This window comes from Folsomia candida, unplaced genomic scaffold, assembly GCF_002217175.1.
Source record: "Folsomia candida strain VU population unplaced genomic scaffold, ASM221717v1 Fcan01_Sc006, whole genome shotgun sequence".
Lineage (NCBI taxonomy): Eukaryota > Metazoa > Arthropoda > Collembola > Entomobryomorpha > Isotomidae > Folsomia > Folsomia candida.
In genome coordinates, this window is record NW_019091198.1 from 9,918,878 (window position 1) to 9,942,888 (window position 24,011).

At 37.6% G+C, this 24,011-nt stretch overlaps 4 protein-coding genes and 1 long non-coding RNA gene across 10 annotated transcripts; 3 read left to right on the forward strand and 2 right to left on the reverse strand.

The window, feature by feature from the left end:
- Positions 1 to 204: 204 nt before the first annotated feature.
- Positions 205 to 802, reverse strand: LOC118435992. Its single transcript, XR_004835107.1, has 3 exons — positions 623 to 802; positions 472 to 543; positions 205 to 391 (listed from the first exon to the last, which is right to left on the reverse strand). It is a non-coding gene; the product is annotated as an uncharacterized LOC118435992 (long non-coding RNA).
- Positions 803 to 1,275: 473 nt separating this feature from the next.
- LOC110850783 (low-density lipoprotein receptor-related protein 8) lies at positions 1,276 to 2,450 on the forward strand. Its single transcript, XM_022098345.2, has 7 exons — positions 1,276 to 1,422; positions 1,500 to 1,531; positions 1,618 to 1,740; positions 1,816 to 1,859; positions 1,948 to 2,014; positions 2,106 to 2,160; positions 2,245 to 2,450. The coding sequence occupies exons 1-7, from the start codon at positions 1,377 to 1,379 to the stop codon at positions 2,370 to 2,372; spliced, it is 495 nt and encodes a 164-aa protein (XP_021954037.1). The 5' UTR covers positions 1,276 to 1,376; the 3' UTR covers positions 2,373 to 2,450.
- A 177-nt stretch (positions 2,451 to 2,627) lies between these two features.
- Positions 2,628 to 5,895, reverse strand: LOC110850782 (protein unc-119 homolog B). Its single transcript, XM_022098344.2, has 6 exons — positions 4,954 to 5,895; positions 4,615 to 4,683; positions 3,882 to 3,989; positions 3,646 to 3,760; positions 3,252 to 3,424; positions 2,628 to 3,178 (listed from the first exon to the last, which is right to left on the reverse strand). The coding sequence occupies exons 1-6, from the start codon at positions 5,024 to 5,026 to the stop codon at positions 3,057 to 3,059; spliced, it is 660 nt and encodes a 219-aa protein (XP_021954036.1). The 5' UTR covers positions 5,027 to 5,895; the 3' UTR covers positions 2,628 to 3,056.
- Positions 5,896 to 9,072: 3,177 nt separating this feature from the next.
- LOC110850755 (ataxin-2) lies at positions 9,073 to 17,213 on the forward strand. 6 transcript variants are annotated; one of them, XM_035853071.1, is made up of 12 exons: positions 11,511 to 12,075; positions 12,161 to 12,395; positions 12,490 to 12,672; positions 12,775 to 13,088; positions 13,167 to 13,543; positions 13,629 to 14,137; positions 14,218 to 14,446; positions 14,539 to 14,669; positions 14,761 to 14,918; positions 15,007 to 15,167; positions 16,195 to 16,221; positions 16,413 to 17,213. In XM_035853071.1, exons 1-12 carry the CDS (start codon positions 12,020 to 12,022, stop codon positions 16,442 to 16,444), a joined length of 2,412 nt encoding a protein of 803 aa, XP_035708964.1. In that variant the 5' UTR covers positions 11,511 to 12,019; the 3' UTR covers positions 16,445 to 17,213. The 6 variants fall into 6 exon arrangements, with proteins under 6 accessions (XP_021953991.1, XP_035708964.1, XP_035708966.1 ...); XM_035853073.1 differs by having other exon boundaries at positions 16,195 to 16,203; XM_022098299.2 differs by lacking the exons at positions 16,195 to 16,221; positions 16,413 to 17,213 and adding an exon at positions 9,073 to 9,301 and having other exon boundaries at positions 11,674 to 12,075; positions 15,007 to 15,965.
- A 316-nt stretch (positions 17,214 to 17,529) lies between these two features.
- Positions 17,530 to 24,007, forward strand: LOC110851497 (oxysterol-binding protein 1). The gene is made up of 17 exons (XM_022099293.2): positions 17,530 to 18,290; positions 18,356 to 18,579; positions 18,659 to 18,770; positions 18,860 to 18,897; positions 18,993 to 19,188; positions 19,281 to 19,394; positions 19,475 to 19,637; positions 19,725 to 19,873; positions 19,960 to 20,049; positions 20,118 to 20,447; positions 20,530 to 20,615; positions 20,933 to 21,087; positions 21,171 to 21,340; positions 21,428 to 21,600; positions 21,684 to 21,904; positions 21,978 to 22,045; positions 22,204 to 24,007. The coding sequence occupies exons 2-17, from the start codon at positions 18,440 to 18,442 to the stop codon at positions 22,276 to 22,278; spliced, it is 2,280 nt and encodes a 759-aa protein (XP_021954985.1). The 5' UTR covers positions 17,530 to 18,290; positions 18,356 to 18,439; the 3' UTR covers positions 22,279 to 24,007.
- Positions 24,008 to 24,011: the final 4 nt, after the last annotated feature.

Consider the following 24,011-nt stretch of genomic DNA (forward strand, 5'->3'; position numbering starts at 1 on the left):
GGAAATTTTTGGGGATGTTGTTGACTGCGAATTGACTTTTAGGCAAAATGCATGCATGAATTGTATATGAAATGGTCATTATATTTGCGAGCATTATTTTATTTATAGCTGATCATGGAATGCGAGAGATATTTATCTCAAGTATTGTGAAGATTGGGTAATTAATGAATAATGAAATGAATGAAGAGACGAATTAAAACGATACATGTTAAATGATTTTTATCCAACATCATAAAAATTTGTGTCCAAGATGGATCTGTTTTTTTACGAACATTTCATGGCAGACCTTCCACTTCATGTTTTGAAAAGCGTGGCAGTAACATTTTCACGTCTTTGTTACTGTGCTTATCCATTTCATGTACAATGTTCCATGTTTCATGGTGACACTAACCTGATGAACAAGATCAAATTAAAATAGTTAACCGTGGTATAATCTCACGATCATTGTCCATTTAATATATATATATTGACCATTTGGGGAAAATGAGAATACGCCAAGCAATTCAAGCCGTCTCAACGTTACTCATCGCTATAAATATGTACCTGAAATTAATTATATACATGAATGCAAACTTTATTTGAAATGTGGTGTGGCAACTCATTAACTTATTGAAATAACTACCTGAACCAATTAAATGCTTAACTTGATATTTTTTGCCTTGTATGGCGTATTGAAGGATAATGGATCGAGTTAGGTTAAATAATACCTGCTCTCCACATATCTCATCCTGGCCAGGAATCATAATTACATTTTAAAAATTCACAACAAACAAACGAACAAGACAATGGAACTTTTTGAACTGATTGATTGTTTAACTTGATTGATGGCATCAATTGAATCCGGCTGGAGCAGATTGTCAAAACGGCTTAATACGATAATTTGTCACAAATATAATGGATGGTAAATGCATGCGATGGATTTCCAGCAATAGCATCTGCAGGATAATAGATAAGGAATACATGATACAAAGCGTCATATAATATTTGGTCAGGGTTCCTGAAAAGTCGCATTTTATGGGTTTTCCAAACTTTAAAATATCTTTATGATACTGAAGAGATCAACTTTAATCACACGAGATCACAATATTTATTCAACACTTTTCAGACCCCTGTCACATCACATCATGTAATCCATATTCCTATTTTTATAAAGTACTTCATTCACATCCAGTATGTTTAACATATAAGTCAAGCCATCCAGCCCTGACCTAAACCCAATTCTTTTCACGCAATAATGGTAATGATAAGATAACAACAATATTTTTCTATATATTCACCCAGTTTTTGCAGGAAAGCTTTATTACATTCCTCCCCTCTTTTCGGCCTGATTTCGAAACTGATCCCAGTTTTTTTGTGAAAAAATAAATTTGAAAAAGATGCGTCCCATTCTTTTCGTTCTGGTTTTGACACTCGCACACCCTGGTAAGTACCTTCATAATTTGCATTTTCAATAGTATGGAATCATTCTGCAAATTTTATATTTCTTGGAAATATTCAAGCTTTCCAGCAGGGGTGCAATCCTGACAGTCAGGTAATTTTACATTACAATATTTTATCGCATCAAAACATAATCAGTTTCAAACGATGGAATAAAATAAGCAATATGCATTACTTTAGTTTGAATGTACCAATGGACATTGCATCCCAATTAATTGGACGTGTGACCGAAATGACGATTGTGGGGACATGAGTGACGAAAGTGAGGACTTATGCGGTCCCCAACTGTGTGACCCAGGAGAGGTAGAATTACTTTTATAAAAACATTAATAATTTTATGGTTTATTTATAAATAACTATTGTAAATCTGCTGTTTAGTTCTTATGCGAAAACGGAAACTGCATCCCTGAGCGATGGATCTGGTATTTTTTTACTACTATTAATTCATTTGCGGTTAGGCTGGTGACGTAAGTAAAGACATAATTACTTATCTAACCCCCCAAAAAATAGTGATGGTGATAACGACTGCGGCGATCTGAGTGACGAAAGGAATTGTCCTTGCCCAAATCCAAGCCATGTAAGAAACAAATAAGAAATTCTTCTGTTTTCGCATGAACTTACAACAAAAATCTATTCTAATTCACGCAATTGTAATTAATCCCACACAGGTTAAATGCGACGATGAATTTACATGCATCCCCCCAGAATATATTTGTGATGGAAGTAAGTATCAATTTAAGTAAATATACGTTCACACGCTTTATGTATATGAGATATTAAATGTTATCCTTTGATAACCCATCTCAGTTCGAGATTGTCCAGATAACAGCGATGAGACCAATTGCACCTCGCTCGCCCGTCCCCAAGGGAGCCTCCTTCGTCGCGTTGTCGAACACAAGTTGCCCGGAAAGGGAAAATTGTACATCAAACATTAACGCTTGATGAATTTATAATCACGAAATTAAATAAGAAAGATTTTATCCAGCAATAAAACTTGTTCCCAAATTAATTAATATTTATTTGCATTATTTTATTTATTTGCGTTTGTTTTAAACCATCAATTCTTATTATAAGTTATTATTAAAATCATTTCAAACCAATAGTAAAATTTTGCTGCGGTACTTAAAAAAGAGAATACAATAATGCTGCATAGCTTGTCAGAGGCGATAATAAGCACGTTGTTTTTGTCGTAAATTTGATTCCTTCTTCTTATTATTTAGCATCATTTCATTCACATATATATTTCCGTGGTATTATTTATTTAATGATTTAATGCTAATAACAACTCTATTAACTATTTAGTGAGGACTGACGTACCCTACAAGACTACAACTAACTAATCAACTCGAGGGGTGGATCCACCACGGTGCATTATTTTATTATTATTGTGGTGACCAGATGAGGGGACAGAAGATTTTAAATTGAACATTATTACGTGTTATAAGGAACTAAATTACTTCAGTTTGATACTGCTGGCTACGAACTACATACGTGTCCACACGGTCTATTTTTATTTAGGCAATGAACTAAATGCGATGATGATGACGAGATACATATGTATATTTATAGCCGAATTATACTCTTAATTGCATGAATTTCTCACTTTTCTTGTCACTTGATTAAGGAACTTGGAGCCCACCGTTATATGCATAGTCCGCTTTGTTGTGCATTATTAACCTGTTGTCCACAAAGTAGAAAGAGTCGGATCGAGTCTCAAATGGGGTTGCGATCATGTCCTTGGCTGCAAATATTATAAAATTGGTTAAGAAATTGAACTATTTAAAATTGTACAAAAGTTATCTCTAAATTCTCACTTAGTTCGGGAGTAAGTGGTGGAAATTCGTAAATGTGTTCACACGTGTTCCGACTGTGAGGGATGCAGAACCCAAATTCGAAATCGAACGTTTTCAGCAGTCTGTCTCGGAAAAAGTGTCTTTCAATCATTCTGAAGTTTTCTACAGCCTTTGTCCCCACCGTGAATTCAACCCTGCAAAAAAATAATTTATAAATATAAGCATACTTATTACATAACTCACTTTGCATATTGGCCCTAAACCATGCAGAATTTGTAAGCAAATGCTAATTTCTTTGTCTTGAACCACTGCTGCCGAATATTTTTTTTCGAGGAAAATATTTCGTCGCAGAGGCACGATAATAATTCATCCGTTGCAGATGAACAAATCAGAATGATGTCAAAAGTCTACTCACGTCGCTCCCACAATCTTGAGACGCAGGAACTGTGGTGTGAATTGGTACCTTACGAACCGACCAGCGTTTGGATCGATGTCTTCGTCGTTGTCATGCGGCAACGAGTCCACAACCTCTGTAAAATTGGAAGGCAAAGTGGTGGTGAGGTGGTGATTCATCGAGTGGGGAATTATAGAGGATAGGAAAGAAAGTGTGAAAAATTCGACCATGGTTAAACGCTTAAAAACATTATTCACCTGTCGGCTTAGCTATTTCAAACAACACTGTATTTGTCTCCATGTCTCGAATTTTGAAACGGGTGAAGTCGATTTCATACACGTTTTCTTCCGGTTTGCAGAGGTAGCCTGACAAAATATGGAATGGAGGAGCATTAATTTAAACATTTGGTAAAATATGGAGGATAATTACTCTGAAAATTAATATATTGAGAAGGTAAACGGTGGTAGAGCATGTGCAACATACCGACCAAAAATAGTCTCAAATGCATAAATCAGTCTTTTTGCCGTAAATTGGAACGTTGCCGTTTTACAGAAAGGTGTGCTAAAATGAGGAAATGTTTGCTTGCTAATGCAAATTTTCCCTTTTTTCACCTCAATCTACTCTAGGACGGAGTAGATCAGATGTCATGTAAATTTTTAACCATGTACCAATTTGCGTGGATTAGTACACACGGAAAAGATAACCTTGCCGTTCTAGCTATGTACATATATGGGCAAAAATAGTGGCAGCGTGGGTCTTGTCTGTGGGGCAAATCGACAAGGATAGCTGACCAAGCGCATCATGTTGCACTAAAAGCCTTAATTATAATCATAGCCTCTGATGTAATGGTTTTTTGTACACGTGGTTAACTCAAACTCAATAAAATTTATGCTGACAGTGCCGAAAGTAAGAATATTTTAAATGTAAATGCAGTTATTTGGCTTATTTAATTATAGAGATAAGCCATGGATGAATTGGTAGTTAACTTACTTTCAGTGACTCTGTTCAGCCGAAGAACTTCGTCAGGAGTAATAAACTCTTTTTTTAGGAGCTGTTCCTCTGTAAATTTAAAAATTACGATTATTTGCTTAACTTCCTTTTTTGACAGGTCCTCCACTTTTTAAATTTTGAGTGCAAATAATTTTTTTTACATCGCAATTAAAACGCATACCCAAACAAAATCAACATAACGATCTGGAAAGTAAATCTTACTCTTTTGGAGAAACATTAGATCTGATTTGATCCTAATTCGTGCAATGTACATAATTTTTTGGATCTCAGTATGTAATTTCATGCGATAAATCTATGTGGACCATTAAACTCTCTTACCCGTCATTACCACGTCCGATTTCTTCGACTGCCTGAAGAAATTCTCATTAGACTTTGTCACAACGCTTGTCATACTTGCAGTTTATAAACGTATTTCGTATGGTTTTGTGATTACAACACCGTTATTTATTTATTTATTATGATTGTCCTATGTAAAATATCTCAACAACACGATCGTCTCATGTATTTAATGGTATTGAACACAGTGAGATGTATTTTCGATACTTGAATCACGTCTTTAAAAAAGGTTCACTTTTAATATTGCTCTGATGTTAACACGAACGATTGTCAGTGGCCATGAATTCAATCGAATCGTGTATTATTTAGTAAAGGCCGTTTAATCACTCGCCACCACCACCAGTATTTAATTTAACAATGGCAGGGACACCCAGGGAAGAACAATCACAGAATTTGGGTATATAGCGTCACTTGCTGATTTGTTATGCTATGTTTTTTAGACACCACGATTCCAGTTAGAGATTAAGTTTTGTACAGAAAAGAGAAGAACTTTTGTGCTGAAACTCGTAAATGATGAACTGAAGTTGGTATTATTTGTTGTATTGCTTTTTTCCACTACTTCCGGATTTGCCTACACCGTCTCACCAATTGATTGCTATTATACAATGTTTAAATGACTTGAAACAGTAGGATTTTTTTGACAGGAATTTGTCATGACAAGCGGAAGGTAAGTATGAATGAATGAATGTATTTATGTACAAGGTGTATTATGGCCTGTCAGAGAATAAGACTAGCATTAATAAACGATCTATATGAGCTGAACACTTATCGACCTGTGACTGCTGCTACTTCATAAACTCGACAAACCTCGAACTGCTCTTTGCCATTTGTGGAAGTCAGCAAGTGCAATTCAACACTTTTGCTCCTTTTAGATAGGTTTTTGGTTTTAGCAGATCGAGCCGTGTGGTTGGTTTCGATCCATACTTTGTGACTACTAGGTAAGTAAGTATATCTGCCATGTCCCCCTCTTTTTGCCTGCCTCTCCTGTTGTTTGAGCATGAGCGATCAAGGGGTTACTTATTCTCACTTATAATACACTTCACCTTAAAAAGAAGCCGTCGTCGTCGTTGGAGGAATAAAGGTGATGGCGAATGCAAAGTCGAGCTATAAACCATCCATGGAGACGGAAGTTAACAACAAAAAGCAATCATAATTAAAACAGGGTGGTTGGAAGGACGGCAATCAAGAGCAGGGCTAAATTTAGGTCTCTTCCATTTAATAATTTGCAAGTCGGATCACATCGCCATCCATCCATTTCGCATTGTCCACTGTCTCGAGTTAAGTTGGGGTAGTAGACCTACTTACTGACTGACGGACTACTACTCATCGACCATCATGGTCTGGAGAGAATAATGGCTTTCCAGCCAAACAAAACGCCTCCTCGAATGATGATGAGTCACATATTCATTCAGGCGAAGAAGTAATAGACACGTAGACAAAGATGATCAATAATCAGGCAAAAAGTTATCGCATCAAAGGAAATACGAGACATCTCCGATGATAAGGTTTTCTGACATATTAGCAAGAGTTTTTCTTGTCAAGTCGTTGTAAATTGCATGAAAAATTTCAAGTCATCATAAAAAGTTTGGGGAAACATGGTTCTTCTAAATTAAAAGTTCTTCAAGAACAAGAGCGATTCCAATTCCCTGGACAATTGTCGGTTTTTGAGACTTGTGCTAATATGATGATGACGACTGACGACTCTAAGTCATAATATAAGTCATAAACTGGATTTGCTTGAAAAGTTCGGCCCTTTTCCCGGAACAGACCGATCCTTTTCCAGGATTTTAATCAATTCCACAAACATATTCTTTGCGAAAGTAAGTAAATCCATGAGTTGCTTGTTTTGACAGCTACATACATCAGCAAGTGCATAAGCCGATATTTGGTGGTGGATAGTGTTTAGCTTTTCGGAGAGCTGTCTCCTTATTTGCCACATTTTGGCGACTCTTTTCTCCTTTCCTCCTCTCGCTCGTGTAATTCCATCCTGCTTCTTACAGGTTACACAACCTTGCGAATTAATTTATGTATTATTGCCCATGAGCGTGTTTCATAACACTTTGGTTCCACACAACTCCCACAAAACCAAGTCAAGACTCTTCAACTAGTGAACACCACAAGGAATCAATTCAAGTTGCATAATTCGGAAACTTTATGAAATCCTTACCTCAATCTGTTCCCCAAACAAACACGTATCGCAAAAATATGGCGGTGGTGAGAAAGTCGTGAAAACTAATTTGTTGATTGTGGTTTTGAGAAACGTGATGTAATGCACCATCTTGCAACTAAATATGTACATTGAGAATATGATATTTTTTGGGCTAAAATGTTCTAATAAGTGAAATGCATACGATACCTGAAAATACATGATTACATAAATACTAGAGATCAAATCATTTTGACATTTGACAGGTAGACGCATGCAGCTCTAGAGAAAATGATATTTATGTTTTAATGATTCCATGTATATTTCTGTTCTTGTAATTGTAGTCGTTAATTGAAATAATTAAGTTCATGTGGGTACAACTTGAGACTTGAAAAGCTTCGAGAGTGAAAGCCAACTGCACCCGTAGTCAGTTCTTGTCTCAATTTGTCCTTTTGCGTAGGCTTGGATTGGTCGCCTCTACATATATGAAAAATTATGATATATGAAATTACTATGAAACTCGGATTATTAAAGTGACTCAATTAAAATCTAATTATCCATGACTTTTCCAGCAACATAATTAAAACAATTAAAATTACCTTTGATAAGCACTTTCCTAAAATCAGATTAAGGAAGGATAATTTATTTATGTATGTGCTGTAAAATCATCGCCATATATGCAAGTTCAAATGCATATAGTATGGAAAGCGGAGAGAAGTTAAAAATTAAAAATTATTTGTGAAACTCCAAGCTTTTTAGACAGAAGAACTGACTTATCATCTCAAAATGCCCCAAATCTTGAAGTTTGTCTTTCAGCTAGTATAGTGCAAGTCGGGTTTTTGATGTTTAGTTTCGCCTAACGATAAGTATTCTACGTATTCCATGATATGCCCATCACTTAAAGTGTCAAGAGGAGCTTTACACAATCCGAGATTAAGAAAAGTTTTTACCACTTCTCGGGATAAACGTTTGTTTCTCCGTTTGACAACTCCAATGCTCCTTCCATTCCAAAAGTAGGATTGACATTTTAGGGATGAGTCAGTACTTACAGAAGGAGACTTAAAATATATGAAACTCTACAAAAACCAAAACCATTCGCCTATATAAATAATCGTCTTGTTTAAAAAAAGAATAATTAATACGAATGGTTATAAAATTAGATACGCGTGTCAGTTATCGATGATGCATCTTGTCCATATCTCTCGCACTATAAAATAGTCGTTCTTTACACGTTCATCTCACCCTTCTTCCTTCTGGGACGTTATTTTACTTGTTTACATGACCTTTTGACTTTGTATTTTGAGATAATTCTATTGTCCCTTCTCTCCTCGTCGACATAATCAAGTTGGCTCGAATTACTCAATCAGTGTGTCATGAAACCTACGAAAAGTACATTTATTCTTATTCTCAGTCAATACTGGATGGATATAAATCCATCCAAAATCCAAAGGTTATTCGTACATAGTTACATATTTAGTTGGAGTTTGGAGACCTGTATAGTTTCAAATTCCATCAAGAATTACAATACGTCGCCTCAATTATCATCCGTCCAGTGGCATAAGTTTGGCTTGGCAAAAGCAACAAGAAACCAATAAACGTTTAGGAAATGGTTCATTTTAATAATCCGAGCCATAGTCTAAACAAATTTTAAAATTTCCATACTTGAAACTTATCGCCATACGATACATAGATAGATGAATGTGACACGTTATGATATGCATGCTAACGGTGGTGATGTGTCATTCAGAAGTCGTTCAATATGGGATTTAATTTTACACTTCCAAGTATTTGAGTACCCAAATTCCATCCATTATTTCCAGCCCCCGACCGATCCTTTGTAAGTGAAATATGTTATGTATTGTATTATCCAGCATTTCTTGTCCTCTGCCCGCTCTGCATATCTGCTCTTCATGTCCAGTCCCACAATACATAATCTGTAAAAAAGGTGAGATCTGAATCCACGGGTCATCAGAATCAGTTTCGACTCCATTTGTCATACATCGTCTTTTCAGACAGTTTCTGATATTCACGTGCATCTAAATTCATCACTTACTTGTTTAGTTTCAAAGTGAAAACTAATTACTCTCCAGGCACAAAATACTTCCAGCTTATCGAAAGTTTTAAGTAAGTGTTGAGTTAAGAAATACCTTAATATCCGGGCACTTGAGTCGATCTGAAGAAAAGGTCAGTACATGTAATTATTTATTGACTATACGTTTATGCCTTTATACGTTTCATAAGCTTTTCGATCATTCTCCAGCCCAAGTACATATTTCTCATTCTCAGACTGCAGTTTTTCCATTCTACTCATGTACTTTGACACTTATACATTTTGAGATGGATCATGGAGCTCGTCAGTAACTAACTATAACTCAGTGTTGTAGTAATTAATTACAAAAGTAATTAATTACGTAATTAATTACAAGAAAAATCGAGAAGTAATTAAGTAATTGATTTTAATTACTTTGTCGCAATGTAATTGTAATTAGTAAATAATTACTTGGCTGCAATTGAGTAACAAAGTAATTAATTACCCGGTTGCTTCGAATTAGACTGTGTATTGTGTAAAATCTTGATTTGCGAGCTCATTTTTGGAAGATGGTGAAGATTAATTTTGCGTTAATTACGCTCCCCCAATCAATTATTAATTTCCTTTTAATTTGAGAAGTTGGAATATACTTAGGATCATCTTTGGATTAATTAACTGCTTAATCTTGAAATGTTAATTATAGTTCTTTGTATTTACTGTAAGGCGCCGTCCATAAATTACGTAACGCAACAGGGGGGGAGGGGGGGTCTAAGGCTCCAATGATATCGTGCCTATGTTACACATGTTAAAGGAGGGACCTTCTTGTACGACTCTTGCGTAGTCAGCTTTTTTCGACACTTTTTGTGATTTTTTTTCGTACAAACTCTGCGAACACAGCTTATATTCTGATCAATAATAAATATTATTTTAGTGGTGTTAAAGGAGGGGAGGGGGGGTCTAGAAAATCGTGATTTTTGCGTTACGCAATTTATAGACGGCCCCTAAATACAAATGTAAATTACATTACGTATTCGTACATTTACGCTCTTAGCTTTTACCGCTTGGTATTAAAATAGTACCAAGCGGTATTCATTTGTGACTCTACCAAAGTGGTACTGGTAAGTGATGCAATGTAGTAATAGCTCGGTATTAAAGTTTTACCATATCGGTAACAAATTCTTAAAAAAGGTCGGCTGGTAAAAATTTACCAGATGACCGGTATAACCTTGAGATCAAGCGATAGCAACTTTGATACCGGGAAATTAATACTTGCGTAACTATACCATACTTCATGATTATATAAAAAATGTAATTAATTTGTAATTAAGTAATTAATTACTTTTGACGGAAGTAATTGTAAATGTAATTAATTACTCGACTGATGTAATTAGTAATTGCGTAATTAATTACTTTCTCTCGTCGGATGTAATTAAGTAATTAGTAATTAATTACAAACTCAAGTAATTAAGCAACACTGCTATAACTATTGATATTCCGGTTTCACATTAAGAGACGAGACGAGACTAAACCATAGTGGTAAATATGAGCAAGTCAGTAATAGTAATAAAACAGAGTGTCTAATTCAATTCATAAATCTGAATCCCTACAAAAGCCCAGCCAGCCCAGTTGTTCGCTCAGTCCGTCAATCTTTCCATTTCTTTATATAAGTAAGACTAAAATATTATCTATCCTTTTATGTAAGTAAGCTACCGATCTTATCCAGGATTTCCTGCCTGCTCTTCAACCAAATTGTGTGCTTACAAAATAATCGTTATAAAATACTTAATCACTCCCAACTTGATAACGAGAGATTATATAAATTTGCATTTCCTTTAACATATCGAGTTTAGGATTGTCTCAATTTTCTCACATAGTCGCATAGTCTCATTGCTAAATATCGTTACATATTGCCAAACTATGAAACTAGTCAATTTTTAACAGCCCTTCCACACTCATCTCACTTTATTAATATACAACAACCCGACATTTTTTATGACTTTTTCTCTCACCGAAACTCATTCATATTGCTTATTTAACTGTCAAACAAGCACATATATAACAGTAACATGCTGCATATGAAATGTTTACCAAAGTTTATTGATTGTGACGACTTAAGTGGAGAATAAAAATAAAATAATGCCACAATCAGTCAACTTTTCTCTTCCAATGACCTTTCCTCACTAATAACTTGTGGAAATGGGGATGAAATGGTGGGTGTGGAAGAGGGTGAATAAAATTGGTGGTGGAATTGGCACGGGTTGTCGCATCCGGCGTCGCGCACCACCTGGCGGGGACGATGGAGGGGGGAGGAGAGGAGGGGTGGAGCGTGCGTGAAGGAAGAAGCAGCACCACTTCCACTGCTGAAACCACCACCAGTCACACGAGTAATATTCGCTCCCATATCAGCAGAACCCTCTTTCTCTCTCCAACTTCCATCCATCCATCCATTCATTCTCCAAAAGATCGTCTCGTGCTTTTAGGTCAAAAAGTGACCCCTGTCTCTCAACTCTCTGCCTTCCTTCCACAGGTCAGCACATCATCTCGGAGGGGTCAGTGTGCGGCGAAAAAGGTCATCACACAACTACCCAAACTACCCCTCACAACTCGCTTGCGGGTGGTGGTGGTGGTGGAAGGATAACAGTTTGAAAAGTCTACTTCCCTTTGAAACTGGTGGTCATTTAAGTAAGAGTCGTTGGCGATCAGAGGGGAAGAATCAGGTCGTGTGGAAATCGTCGTGGTCCGGTTCAGGAGTGTCGTGCCGTCGCTTCGTCTTCTTCTTCTCTTCTTCTTCGTCTTCTTGAGAGCCAGTGGACTCGGGAGGGATTGATTGTTGAGAAGGAAGAAAAGAACGGGAGGGATAAGAAAGGTTGAAAATGAAACCGGCTCATCTCAAGGGGGCGAAGGGCCAGAATAGGAGTAATCCAAGCAAGTAAGTTGTAGTACGATAAGATGGTGAAGTTTGTAATGTGTAGTTGAGAGATGAGACTGATGAATTGTGGTTCTGTTATTTTCAGGCCGGATGGAAGAAAGTCGGAAAATGACTGTTTCATTTATAACATGGCGATCCTTGTGGGTTGTCAGTGTGAAATTGCCATCAGGGATGGACGTAAGTTTGATGGAGTGTTTTCGGCATACTCTTCCGAGCGGCATGAACTCATGATAGAGGCGGCTCACCTGATCACGGAGGGGATGACGGAGGACACGCCCATCCAGAAAAGCTTCGACGTCTTAGTCGTTCCGGTGGATAAGGTGAGTTGACCTTAACTGTTTTAAAGAAGTTTACTCATTCCGTGAAATAGACTAGTTTCGTTATTCATTTTTTGTGTGATTGGTTTTCGAATAGATGTTGTCAGTTAAATTCAAAAGCGTGGACACCACTTACGCGACGAGAGACTTTGCCACAGACGCGGCAATTTCGGCAACGCGAAATGTCACGGCAAGGGATAAACAACTCACTCCTTGGGACGGACCTGATGCAACTTCCGATGAAGATTTATCACTGGATACGGATTTAGGCACTGGAAAGGTAGGACTAATTACTAAGAGTCACTCTTATTCCTTTACTAAACTAGTAAAATTATGGACTTTGACTAATCTCTCAAACTAATCGTAATAACTATAATATTAGGAAAATGGGTGGGAAGCTAAAGACATGTTCAAGAAGAACGAGGAGAAATACGGCGTTGTCTCATCGTATAGCCAGGATTTGAGCGGATACACCACTCAAATTGATAAAACTGATTCTGATGCTTTGAAGCGTCATGAGCAGCAAGCCGCCCAGGTGGCTCAAGAGATTGAGAAAAATGTCGTTTCTTGGGAACGTAGTGAACTGGAAAATGGTGAAGATGAAGAGGAAGCTTTCTCAGCCGTTGTACGACCACGAAATTCAAGCCACTCGCATAACAATAACAATAATAACAATACGAATACAAATAATTCTGGGTAAGTAGAGTTTTTTCTTACATAATATGTTGTAATCTTAAAAGTAAGGTACAGTTTATTCATGTTGTTGATTTTCAGTGGCAGTAGCGATAAATATATTCCGCCCTCACGTAGAATGGGCACTGCTCAGCCAAATACCCAACCCATGCCTCAACAAGGAATTCCAATGAATAATAATGGGGCTACGAACAATAATGCAACTAATAATCCTCGAAATAAAATTTACACTCAAAACCAAACCCCTCGTGGGGGTTATGGTGGTCCTCCAAATAATTCTTACCATGATAGGCGTAATAACTATGATAATCGACGTGGTCCGCCACCAAACCAATATCCCCCTCAGGGCGGAGGTCACAATGATGGGCGTCGAATGGACGACGGTGGCAGTGGTCGTGGTCGGGGAGTGCCAAATAAAGCCAATGATAGACGCGGAGGTGGTACTGCTGGTGGTAGTGGTACGTTCAACTTTTTAAAATTCCGTCACACTTGAAAGTTACGTTCGTTTCTGACTAACAAATTTTGATGTGCATTGCGTTTTAGGTCGTGAGGATCCCTCAAAATTGAAAGACTTTGGTAGAAATTTTCAATTATCAGATCAAAATCAACCTCCACGTAGAATGCCTATGAACCAGCCACATCCTAACGCACAGTCGATGAATGCGAATATACCACCGGCTGCAGCTGACTTGGGTGGGCAAACGTCGACACGTACAATGAGCCCACCGTCTAATACTACTAATAAATCTCAGAAAGAGGAACCTGTGCCTCAAGCCACTCCCTTTCCACAAGCTAGTGTAGAAGTTAATGATAAAGTTGCAAATAGTGGTGCTACCGGCGTGGTGTCGCCAAACTCTGTTAATAATAGTGTATCGAACATTAGTGTCAATACATCTAATAACAATGGAACCCCCGTCAGTAGTGGTGGCAACATGTCGAATATGCACACTCCTGGCTCTTGTGATTCTAAATCTAGCGATTCAGATAAGAAGAAATTCACTTTCAACCCCAACGCAAAGGAGTTCAATCCATGCACAAAGTCGTTCACATCAGTAAGTACTTTATCATTGAAGTTTGGCCAGACAACTTGAGATATTGAATCATAAATTAATTTATTGCTATTTTCCTGTAGCGCTCTCCAAGTACGCCTCCACGACCTCCGAGCACACCTGCTCAACCTTCAACGCCTCAGATGATGCCGCCACAGCAAATTCCTCAATATATGCCTATTTCTATGCAATCTATTTTATACGGTCAGCCGTACGCTCAAACGGCAGCACTGACTCCATCGTCTAGCTCTTCGGGATCTTCAGGTGGTGCAACCCCTCGTCATGGAGGAGGAGGTCAACCACATCGTAAAGGTATACCATCGAATAATTTGTTTTAGCTTCTCTTCACTCAAATAATGTATTTCGTTGAGCATGCTAATAATATACAAATCGTGCTTGTGTAGGAGGAATGATTGGTGGACCTCCTAGATCAGACATGACGCCACCAATTCAAATGACTGCAGGTCCTCCGCTCTTGGTTCAAGCAGCAGGAGCACCACACTATGCATATGTACCACAGCCAAATTTCCCTCAGGTACTTATTCCATTCATTGCACGTGATTGCTACGTCATCCTCTGTTACGAGGTATCTTCATCAATGAAAACGACTGAAATTTATCTTGCAGGTCATGAGGCTTCCTCCTAACATGCCAGTATATGCCACGCAAGAGGGTGGTGCAGCACAAATGCACCAGCAGGTTCATTTTATGCAGCATAATGGTCCCCAGAACCAACATCCAAATATCAACACACCTTCAAACACACCTAATCCGCAAAACCAAACGTAAGTAATAGATCTGTTGGTCAACTAGTATGAATGGGTTGCATTTACTAATAGCGAAATGTTATTAATCAAATCAAATTATGATTAGGCCTGTTGTCTCCGCGAATGGACAAGGATACAATCAAGGAGGAGCAACTCAGGGTGGCGCTTCTCATGTAGGATTCCCTTACGGCGTCGTTCCAGTAATGAATATGGGTTACCCCCACGGTCCACCACATATGTTACTTCCGTATGTTTCTTCCCATCAAGGTGAGTATTCTCACGGAATATTTATGTGCCATTACACACCGCCGCAACAGCCTATGATGAACTGTTGATAATTTTATTTAGTAGAAGTGCGTCGTACAATTGCTTCTATTATATTATTATTTTCAAAATCGTTTTGCAGTATCGGTGTGACCGATATTTTTAAAATCTCATTATATACGTTGACTTTGTATGGCTTTGTAGTTGTTACTAGACCCTTGAGAATTATTTATTTATGGGATTACACACGTTGAAAGAATTAATTATTGATCCCCAATCTATGAAATATTTTTATACATACTTCTTTGTCTACTTGTACTGAGAAAATCTTTGAGGTGTTTAAAAGCAAATTTTGTTAAAATGTGATGAATTTTGTAATACCCAACTACCTACCTACTCCCAATATACTGGGTCAATTGCTATCCAAAAAAGAACTTGACTTTTGTTTTTAAATTATTCCTATGCTTGATAATAATGATTGATTGTGTGTATGTTTGTGCAAGTGAGTGAGAGAGCGAAATTTTTTTACCATGTGTGAAATTCAATTCTAGAATTATTGATTGATCATCATTCCTTCCAAAGTCCAAATTACATGTAACACCTTTGTTCTCGGAGTTACATTTTTCCACTTTTTTTTTCTACAATAATAAGTCGTATTTAATAGTCACAAAAAAATGTATCCTAAGTTTCACAGACAGTGTGGTTAGTAGGATGATTTGTAATACGATACCGTAATAATCCAATATATAGTAGTTGAATTAAATATAAAATATAATATGGAACTAATTAGACCAAAACCTATGCTACTCAAAGTTTTGCTTTCTTTTGATTTTTAAGCTAATTGTTGAGCTTGATTGAGCTTCTTCGTTCACTGAAAGTGACCACTGCAGTACATATTTTTATCCAAGCCATTCCATTTGACGCTTGAATCCAACACCAGCAACAGTATTTTTGCAATTATTTGCAATTATGGTCTGGTGTTGTCCAACCTATAAAAACCTTCCTCGCGTTGCTACCATTTATTTTTCAGGCCTTCTAAGTAAGTTGGCTCATTTAGGTAAATTTGATATCTAATTTTATTTACTTTTTATTTATTTTCTTCCCTTCTCTTCTTGCATTCGACTCATGACTATTTATTACGCTAACAAATCAATAATTAGATGCTTAGAGCTTTTGAATCTCTCGGTGATGTACATAATTTTGCCTCATTAGGGTGGAAGTAATTAAGAATTGTTTTGACTATTCCAGGTGGGGCCGCAGTAATTCCGCAGAGTCAATAAATAAAACGAAAGCTAGGTGGTGAACATAACCATATACAGACATTGAGACTATTAGCATTTAAGGTTGTGTAAATAATTAATATATAAAAACCGTCGATCATCGCATTTACTGTTTTTGTTACTTAGCGTTTTGTATTACTCGTAACAATGTACTATTTCTGCATTTTAAGCTATGTTACGTACCATGTACTACTAGGAAAGTAGAATAATGATAATTGTTAAGTTTTTCTAAATTTGTAGTCATTTTTTTTTGATGGGTCAATTTTTTGTATCGACCGACGACCCGACCCCTGTGTATTTGCTGAGTAGTCGAGCAGCAATTTTTTATACAGACAGAGAGGTCTTAAAAAAATCAGAAAACTTATTCCAGTCTCAGTCTCTAACATTGATGATCCGATCCTACTACCGAATCTATGCAAGTCTTCGCTGTGTTATTTGTTACTCAAATTTTTCTAAATATAAATAATTAACTAATTAATCAGTAGCACTATAGGTTTATTAGAAGCAATTGTTACTTCTGCTGTTGAAAAAGTCAAGTATTGGAGAGAAATCAGTTAAATACCCTGCTATAGGATTTCGGAACAACGGCGACACGCAGATCGAAGAAGGGAAGACATATACATGACGCAGAACGAAAAGGCCTTTGTCAATGAAATACACACCATACGCACTTACTACTACTTTTGCCATGTCCCCCCATTTCCATGCATGTGTACTGGAATATATCTTTGTAGAGAAAAAATAAACACAATGAGAGACTGGATGCAAATTTGGATTCTTTATCATTACTACACACAAATATCTGAGAATGAAAAGAGTATTACAAACAATACTACCTCTCTCTCGGGTAAACTCTTGTACCTTTTTAACAAACATTTACCCTTCAGAATGAATATTGTGCAAATACAAATACACCATTCATATGCATGGCATCATTACCCACCAACAAGTGCCCAGACATTACATTGCTCAAACTATTAATAATATGAAATATGCGATAAAAGTTAGGTTTATAGTTCCATGGTCATCTCAATCTCATGGTGGATGACGCATTATCACACTGATTGTCAGTCAGCCCAGTCACACTCCATTCCCATCCATCATCATCAGCAGCTCGCCAAAAGTGTGTGGTGGCGGGCCACTGTAGCGCACAAGAACCATACGGGTGTGGGTGTGGTCGAATCTATTTGCCAATTTTTTCGCATTTTCTTTCTCTCATTTTTGCATGGCCAACTCGGCATGGGAATTTGAGACATGGTTTTACAAATTGCAAGTCTCCTTTCGACACTCACTTGACTTGCTCGCAGTGTTTTCGCACCAAGGATGAATTTTGCTCGGTGGTGATTGGTGACGGGGATATTTCTTCTTTGCTACCTTATTCACACTGAAAGAAAACATCCTCCACTTGGTATTATTATTATCACCACTGACTTGACTCCTACTTACGACTGCAGTATTCCTCAAAGTAGTGGTTTTGCTGCACGCAATAGGATTTCCATTGAACGTGTCTCACCGAGTCCAGTAGTCCATCCGCTGCTGTAAAAAAAACACAATTTGCGAGTCAGACACAACGACCCCAATTACCATCGGACCCCCTCCCCCGCAGTTTTTTTGTTTGACAAGTCCAATTTACACATCCAAAAATTAGGGCAAATCAGCAAAGGAAAAGTGGAGAGGAAGAAGGAAGAAACAACTCTTCGTCCCCTTCATCCCCCACCCACAGCTGACTGGTCAGACTAGTCCCACCACACCCGACCTGGCCTTCGCCAACGGAAGGGCGAGCACTTCTCGCAAACGGGAAAAAGGAAGTCGTCGCCATCGTCTTGGCGATCTCACGGAGGATAAGGTTTGTAAGGAAAGGAGTGAATATTGACAGCTGAATAGGAGGATGATGTCATTTTGTTTTTACAGCCCGCAGTATTCTCCCCCTTGCCGAACCATTCACCCCAACCTTCCATCAGTAGCGGGCATCGGCACGGCGGCCGAGGCGGCGAGATGAGTGGCGGCGGAGGAGATGGGCCTAGCAGCAGCAAGGAGCCGGAGATGAAGGGATGGTTGCACAAATGGACCAACTATTTGAAGGGGTATCAGAAGAGATGGTTTGTCCTTTCCAGTGGGACATTGTCCTATTACAGGTACGCTAGAGTTGTATGTGTGGGTGGATAATTATGAAAGGAAATGACTAATTCATGTCTGTTTGTTTATATTGCGTAGGAGTCAGCAAGAGATGAGCCATACATGCCGAGGCTCTATAAGTCTTCACGGTGCTCTTATCTATACGGAAGACACGTGTAATCTGGTTGTTTCCAACGGTGGGACGCAGACGGTAAAAATATATACAATTTATTGATTTTTATGATTTAGTTTAACGAAGTCATCCTCACTGTATACTTTTATTGTCTTACTGAATTTTAGTTTCACCTTCGTGCCACCTCTGAAGTAGAGCGACAAAGGTACAGAAACAACGAAGTTTAAATGTATTTTCGACGCTATCATGGTTTGTTCCTAAGTAAAATATCTAAAAAATGAAATGATCATCTTTATTTAGATGGGTCACTGCATTGGAACTGGCGAAGGCAAAGGCAATCCGCACCATGGAGTCAGAAGAGGACGATGAAATGGAAGAAGCTGCAGCACCACCGGACAGTCTTCAAGTTCAAAACGTATTTCGAATGCTCTCTGCCAAGTTGGAGGATATGCAGACCTGTTGCGATCTTATCAACAAGCATGGAAGTACTTTGCAAGTAAGTTCCACAAACATGCTTTTTATTTGACATGATGGCTAAATGACATGATTGCTAAACAAGCTCGTGTTTCATTATTTGTGTGTATGTAGAAAGCATTGAGCGAGCTTGAATCCACTGACAGTCCACATGAAATTGTCTCCAAAGTGAAACAAGTCAATGAGAGGGCCACCTTGTTTCGTATCACATCCACAGCCATGATCAATGTAAGGGTTAAAATCAATGTAATGATTTGTTGTCAAAAGTGACATGTTGCAATTGTCTTTTTTTATTTCTTCTACCACAGGCTTGCAGCGAATATGCCAAGGCTGCTCAGACACAGGGGAAAAAGTGGCAGAAGGCAATTCAGTTTGAAAAAGAACAGAGACAAAGATTGGAAAAAGTCGTTGAAGAGCTTGCAAAACAGCACACGAAACTTGAGGAAGCTGCTGCTGTGGCGGCTGGTCATAGTAAGCTCATGTTACTTTAATTCATTGATTAATGTATTTGTTTCATACTAAATTAACCTAACAATAATTGATGAATGTTAATCAAAGGCCAGTCGCAAAACGTCCAGTCGGACGAGGATGATGAGTCAATGTTTTATGACGCTGTAGAGACATCCGACATGGCAAATGAGTTTACTGTTGACGTGCCTATTTCCGCGCATCGTCGGACTTCTAGCGGTATTAGTACAGATTCACAGGTTGGTTGTTAGATTGCATTTTTTCTACAGGAGGAGAGCATTACATTAATATATTTATTGCATGTCTGTTATCATTATGTTTGTAGAAATCTGAAGGTGGAAATTCCAGCAGTGATAATGACGAGAACAATAGTACCCAAGGTGCTAGTCAGACTGTGAGATGCATTAGAACAAAGGTATTCTAAGATATATTGGACGTATTTTTGATTTCATTGTTTTTACAAGTCAAATTATCAATTTTCAGTCCAAGGCCAACAATTTGGCTAGTGAGCAGTCGTCCATTAAGGATGACAAGTCCACTAAAACAGTTTCCAAAAGAATCCGTCGCAAGAGGGTTCCCGATAAGCCGGACTATCCTCTCAACCTCTGGAGCATTGTCAAGAACTGCATTGGGAAAGACCTAACCAAGATTCCAATGCCTGTCAACTTCTCGGAACCATTGTCCATGCTGCAAAGGCTGGCTGAAGATTTTGAGTACAGTGAAATTTTAGATCAAGCAGCAAAATGTTCCGATGCTTGTGAGCAGTTAGCATATGTTGCAGCCTTTACTGTATCGTCTTACGCAACTACAGCCGTGAGTACAATTAATCTATTTGTTTTGGATTGAAAAAGATATATTTTCAACCATCGCTAATCTCAAAATTAAAAAAATAAAGGTTCGTACTGGAAAACCATTTAATCCTCTGCTTGGAGAAACGTACGAGTGTGATCGAACTGATGACTTGGGATGGCGATGCATCAGGCAAGTGTAGTATAAAGAAATTATTTTGTTTAGTATTTGCATGTGTAGAGAGAGAAAACAAGTTTAGTGATTTATTCCATGGAAAGATTCTGGTTCTATGAGCCGAAAAAAGTCATATCTAAGTGCTCCAGTCATTCGACTCGTTTGATTTCGAAGCAAACGAGTCGAAAACTCCTTTGTAACAATTCGCCCTCACAAAAATATTTGCCATTTTGACAGATATTAACACTGTTATTTTAGTACTATTTATTGCAACAAAAAAACGTCAGATAAGAGGGTTAATATATATATATAACGATCGAGTGTGGTAATTTTAGTGAGCAGGTTTCCCATCACCCACCCATGGCGGCTCAGCATGTCGATGGTCGCGGATGGAAGTCATGGCAAGAAGTCTGTTTATCTTCCAAATTTCGAGGGAAATATCTGCAAATTATTCCACTGGGCATAGCTCATTTGGTTTTTAACGAGTCTGGTAATTCATCTTTTACGCTAAAAAAATACTATTTTTTTTAAAAGTTTGATGTAAAATTGCATTATATTGTTACACTATTAAAGGGAACCACTACACTTGGAGAAAAGTCACTACAACTGTCCACAATATCATTGTTGGAAAATTATGGGTCGACAATCATGGGGAAATGGAAATAATTAATCACACCACGGGTGATAAGTGTCACCTAAAGTACATGGCATACTCGTACTTTAACCGTGACATTCAGCGAAAGGTTAGTGTTTTATACATTATTTGTTACGGGTTGAATAAATGTCATAATTTCATAATATATAACCTATGAAATTATTAATTCACACAGGTAACCGGATGCGTTATGGACAAGCAAGAACGTATTCGATGGGTGCTAAATGGTACTTGGGACGCGAAAATTGAGGCCTGCAAAGTGCTCAAACACAAAGACTCTGACAAGAGCGGAAAACCGGTTTTGGAACTTGGAACACCGGAGACCATGTGGATTAGGAGAATGCCACCGTGAGTATTCATCTATGTGATCTTAAAACTTGATACATATGTGGTATTGAAAATTAATGAGAACACAATCAATATTATTTTAGCACTGACTGTGAGAAATACTACAATTTTACCGAATTCGCTGCTCAACTTAACGAACAGGAGAGTGGAGTTGCGCCAACAGACTGTCGACAACGGCCAGATCAACGGCTTATGGAAGAGGGCAGATGGGACGAAGCAAACACTGAGAAAGTCCGTTTAGAAGAGAAACAACGTGCTGTTCGCCGACAGCGAGAGTCTGAAGCCGAAAAGGCAGCCGGGGAAGGTATATACGCACATACAACAAAGGAATTATGTTAATTTTAACGCTAATATTTATGAACCCTATAAATGTGTAGGCAAACCATTTACTCCTCACGATCCTATCTGGTTTTACAAAGAGAAGGATCCGGACACTGGGAATGTGGTAAGAACTACAATTAAGAATTGAATTTAAAACACCGCAGAATACGGGAATTAAGAATTTAGGCGAACAAATGGATTCCATGAACAATTTCCATGAACATAAAATTAGTTATATACATAAATATAGATTATTAATTGTTATTATGTATGTTATTCTAGACTCATCTCGTTCGACAGGACTATTGGACTTGCAAGAGTTCTGGAGATTGGTCTCGCTGTCCTGATATTTATTGAAGTTCTTCAATCAATTTTATACAGTGTCACTTCAGCCGAGCCTTTTTAAGATACAGATAAATTACTAACATAAAAAATTAGGTGATATCCATGAGTATTTTAACGAAAATATTTGGAAAAAGTAATCAAACTCCTTGTTTGTCGTCGTCGTTCTTTCGTCGTTATTTATTAGAACAACTCTTAGATTAACGCGAAAAAAAATCTTCCTAAATTTTTTCCTTGAAATAATCTCAGTTAATACAGAAGTCTTGGCTCCCCTGTGGATTAATATTGATAGAATTCAGGGTAGTAATTAGTCAAAATATATGAAAAAAATCCGGTGGTCGCTCTTTTATCAAATTACCTATGTGTAAAACGCGAACAATTCTAAAGTACTAATTCTAAGATACATATACTATATCACAGCAACTACTAGAGATTGTGTACCTTCCTGTTATTACTCTCGGTACAACTATGTAATCTTCTATAAATATATTACTAAAATAGCCGGCGCAATACATGGTAAATTATTACAATGGCGATGTTGGTGGTAATTAAGCTCTTTATTTTGGTATTTTACTGGTATTTTTAATCACTGTCTTGTTACATATTATACTCTTTTTAGTGTTTATAGTTCTGCGCTGCAATATGATTATCACATCATTCATTATTAGCAACGCTGCTATGTGACGCTTAAAAAATATATAAATATATATATGTACTAATTAAAAGAAGAGCACGTCTTCCTCCGCTCCTAAGAAGAACAAGAAGAGATGCTATTAAAGATAATCGTATGTAATTGAGATATTTACACGGCTGCCCGAATCACTCTCGCTGGTGGAATGAAGGAAAAATGTGCAATTCACAACAATCAAATCCGTAAACTAATTTTTATTCGAGATACTACAGGGAAATGGGTATTATACACAAATCTTTTAAATCAACTCGTTCTCTATGTTTATCAACCAACCAACCAACTAACCAATATTTTGGTGGGGTTGCAAAAGTGATAGAAGTAAAATTGAAAACGTTGTTAAAGGAGCGAGAGGTACATATGTTGATGATGAGGCGTTATTTATTAATATGCGAGTGCGTGGTTCGGGTTATCTAACCCTTTCATAGTTTTTACGCTGTTGTATTGCAAGTGATAGACGACGCAAGCAAAAAGTCTTAACACCACAGAATTATTACTCGGGTCGATCATGATTAATTATTGTTAATTATTATTCTTCTACCTTGCATAGTTTGTCGATGCTGTGCGCGCATATGCGCAAAAGCTAATTACAATGGTTTGCAATTCGAGTACGATAATTAATTATTTGCATGTTCCATTATAATCGGATTGTCCGTCCGGTACAAGAAGGTTATATAATTAAGGTTAAAATTATAAATATGGTTTCCTGCTATTGTCGTTCTCACCCGATTCATGATATCCCTGCTTATCTGCGGCGGCGGCTACTCTCGTCATTGTCGTCGAACGTCACCGAGTTGGGACGAAGAAGGGGAGATGAACTTCAAAATTATTTGGAAGTGCAATTTCTGATAAACTTACAATTAAGTACAAGACTTATTATGTATTTGTCGCAAACTGATGCTTGTAAAAGTAATTGGGTAAAGAAAGAAACAATATTTACCTTGGAACTGGTTGTTTTGTGCTTATATTCAGATTTCAGATCTTCCGATGGTAAAATTTTATGAAATTTCTGTACACAACTCGAGATACAATATTGAAATATAATTTCACTTGACGGAAC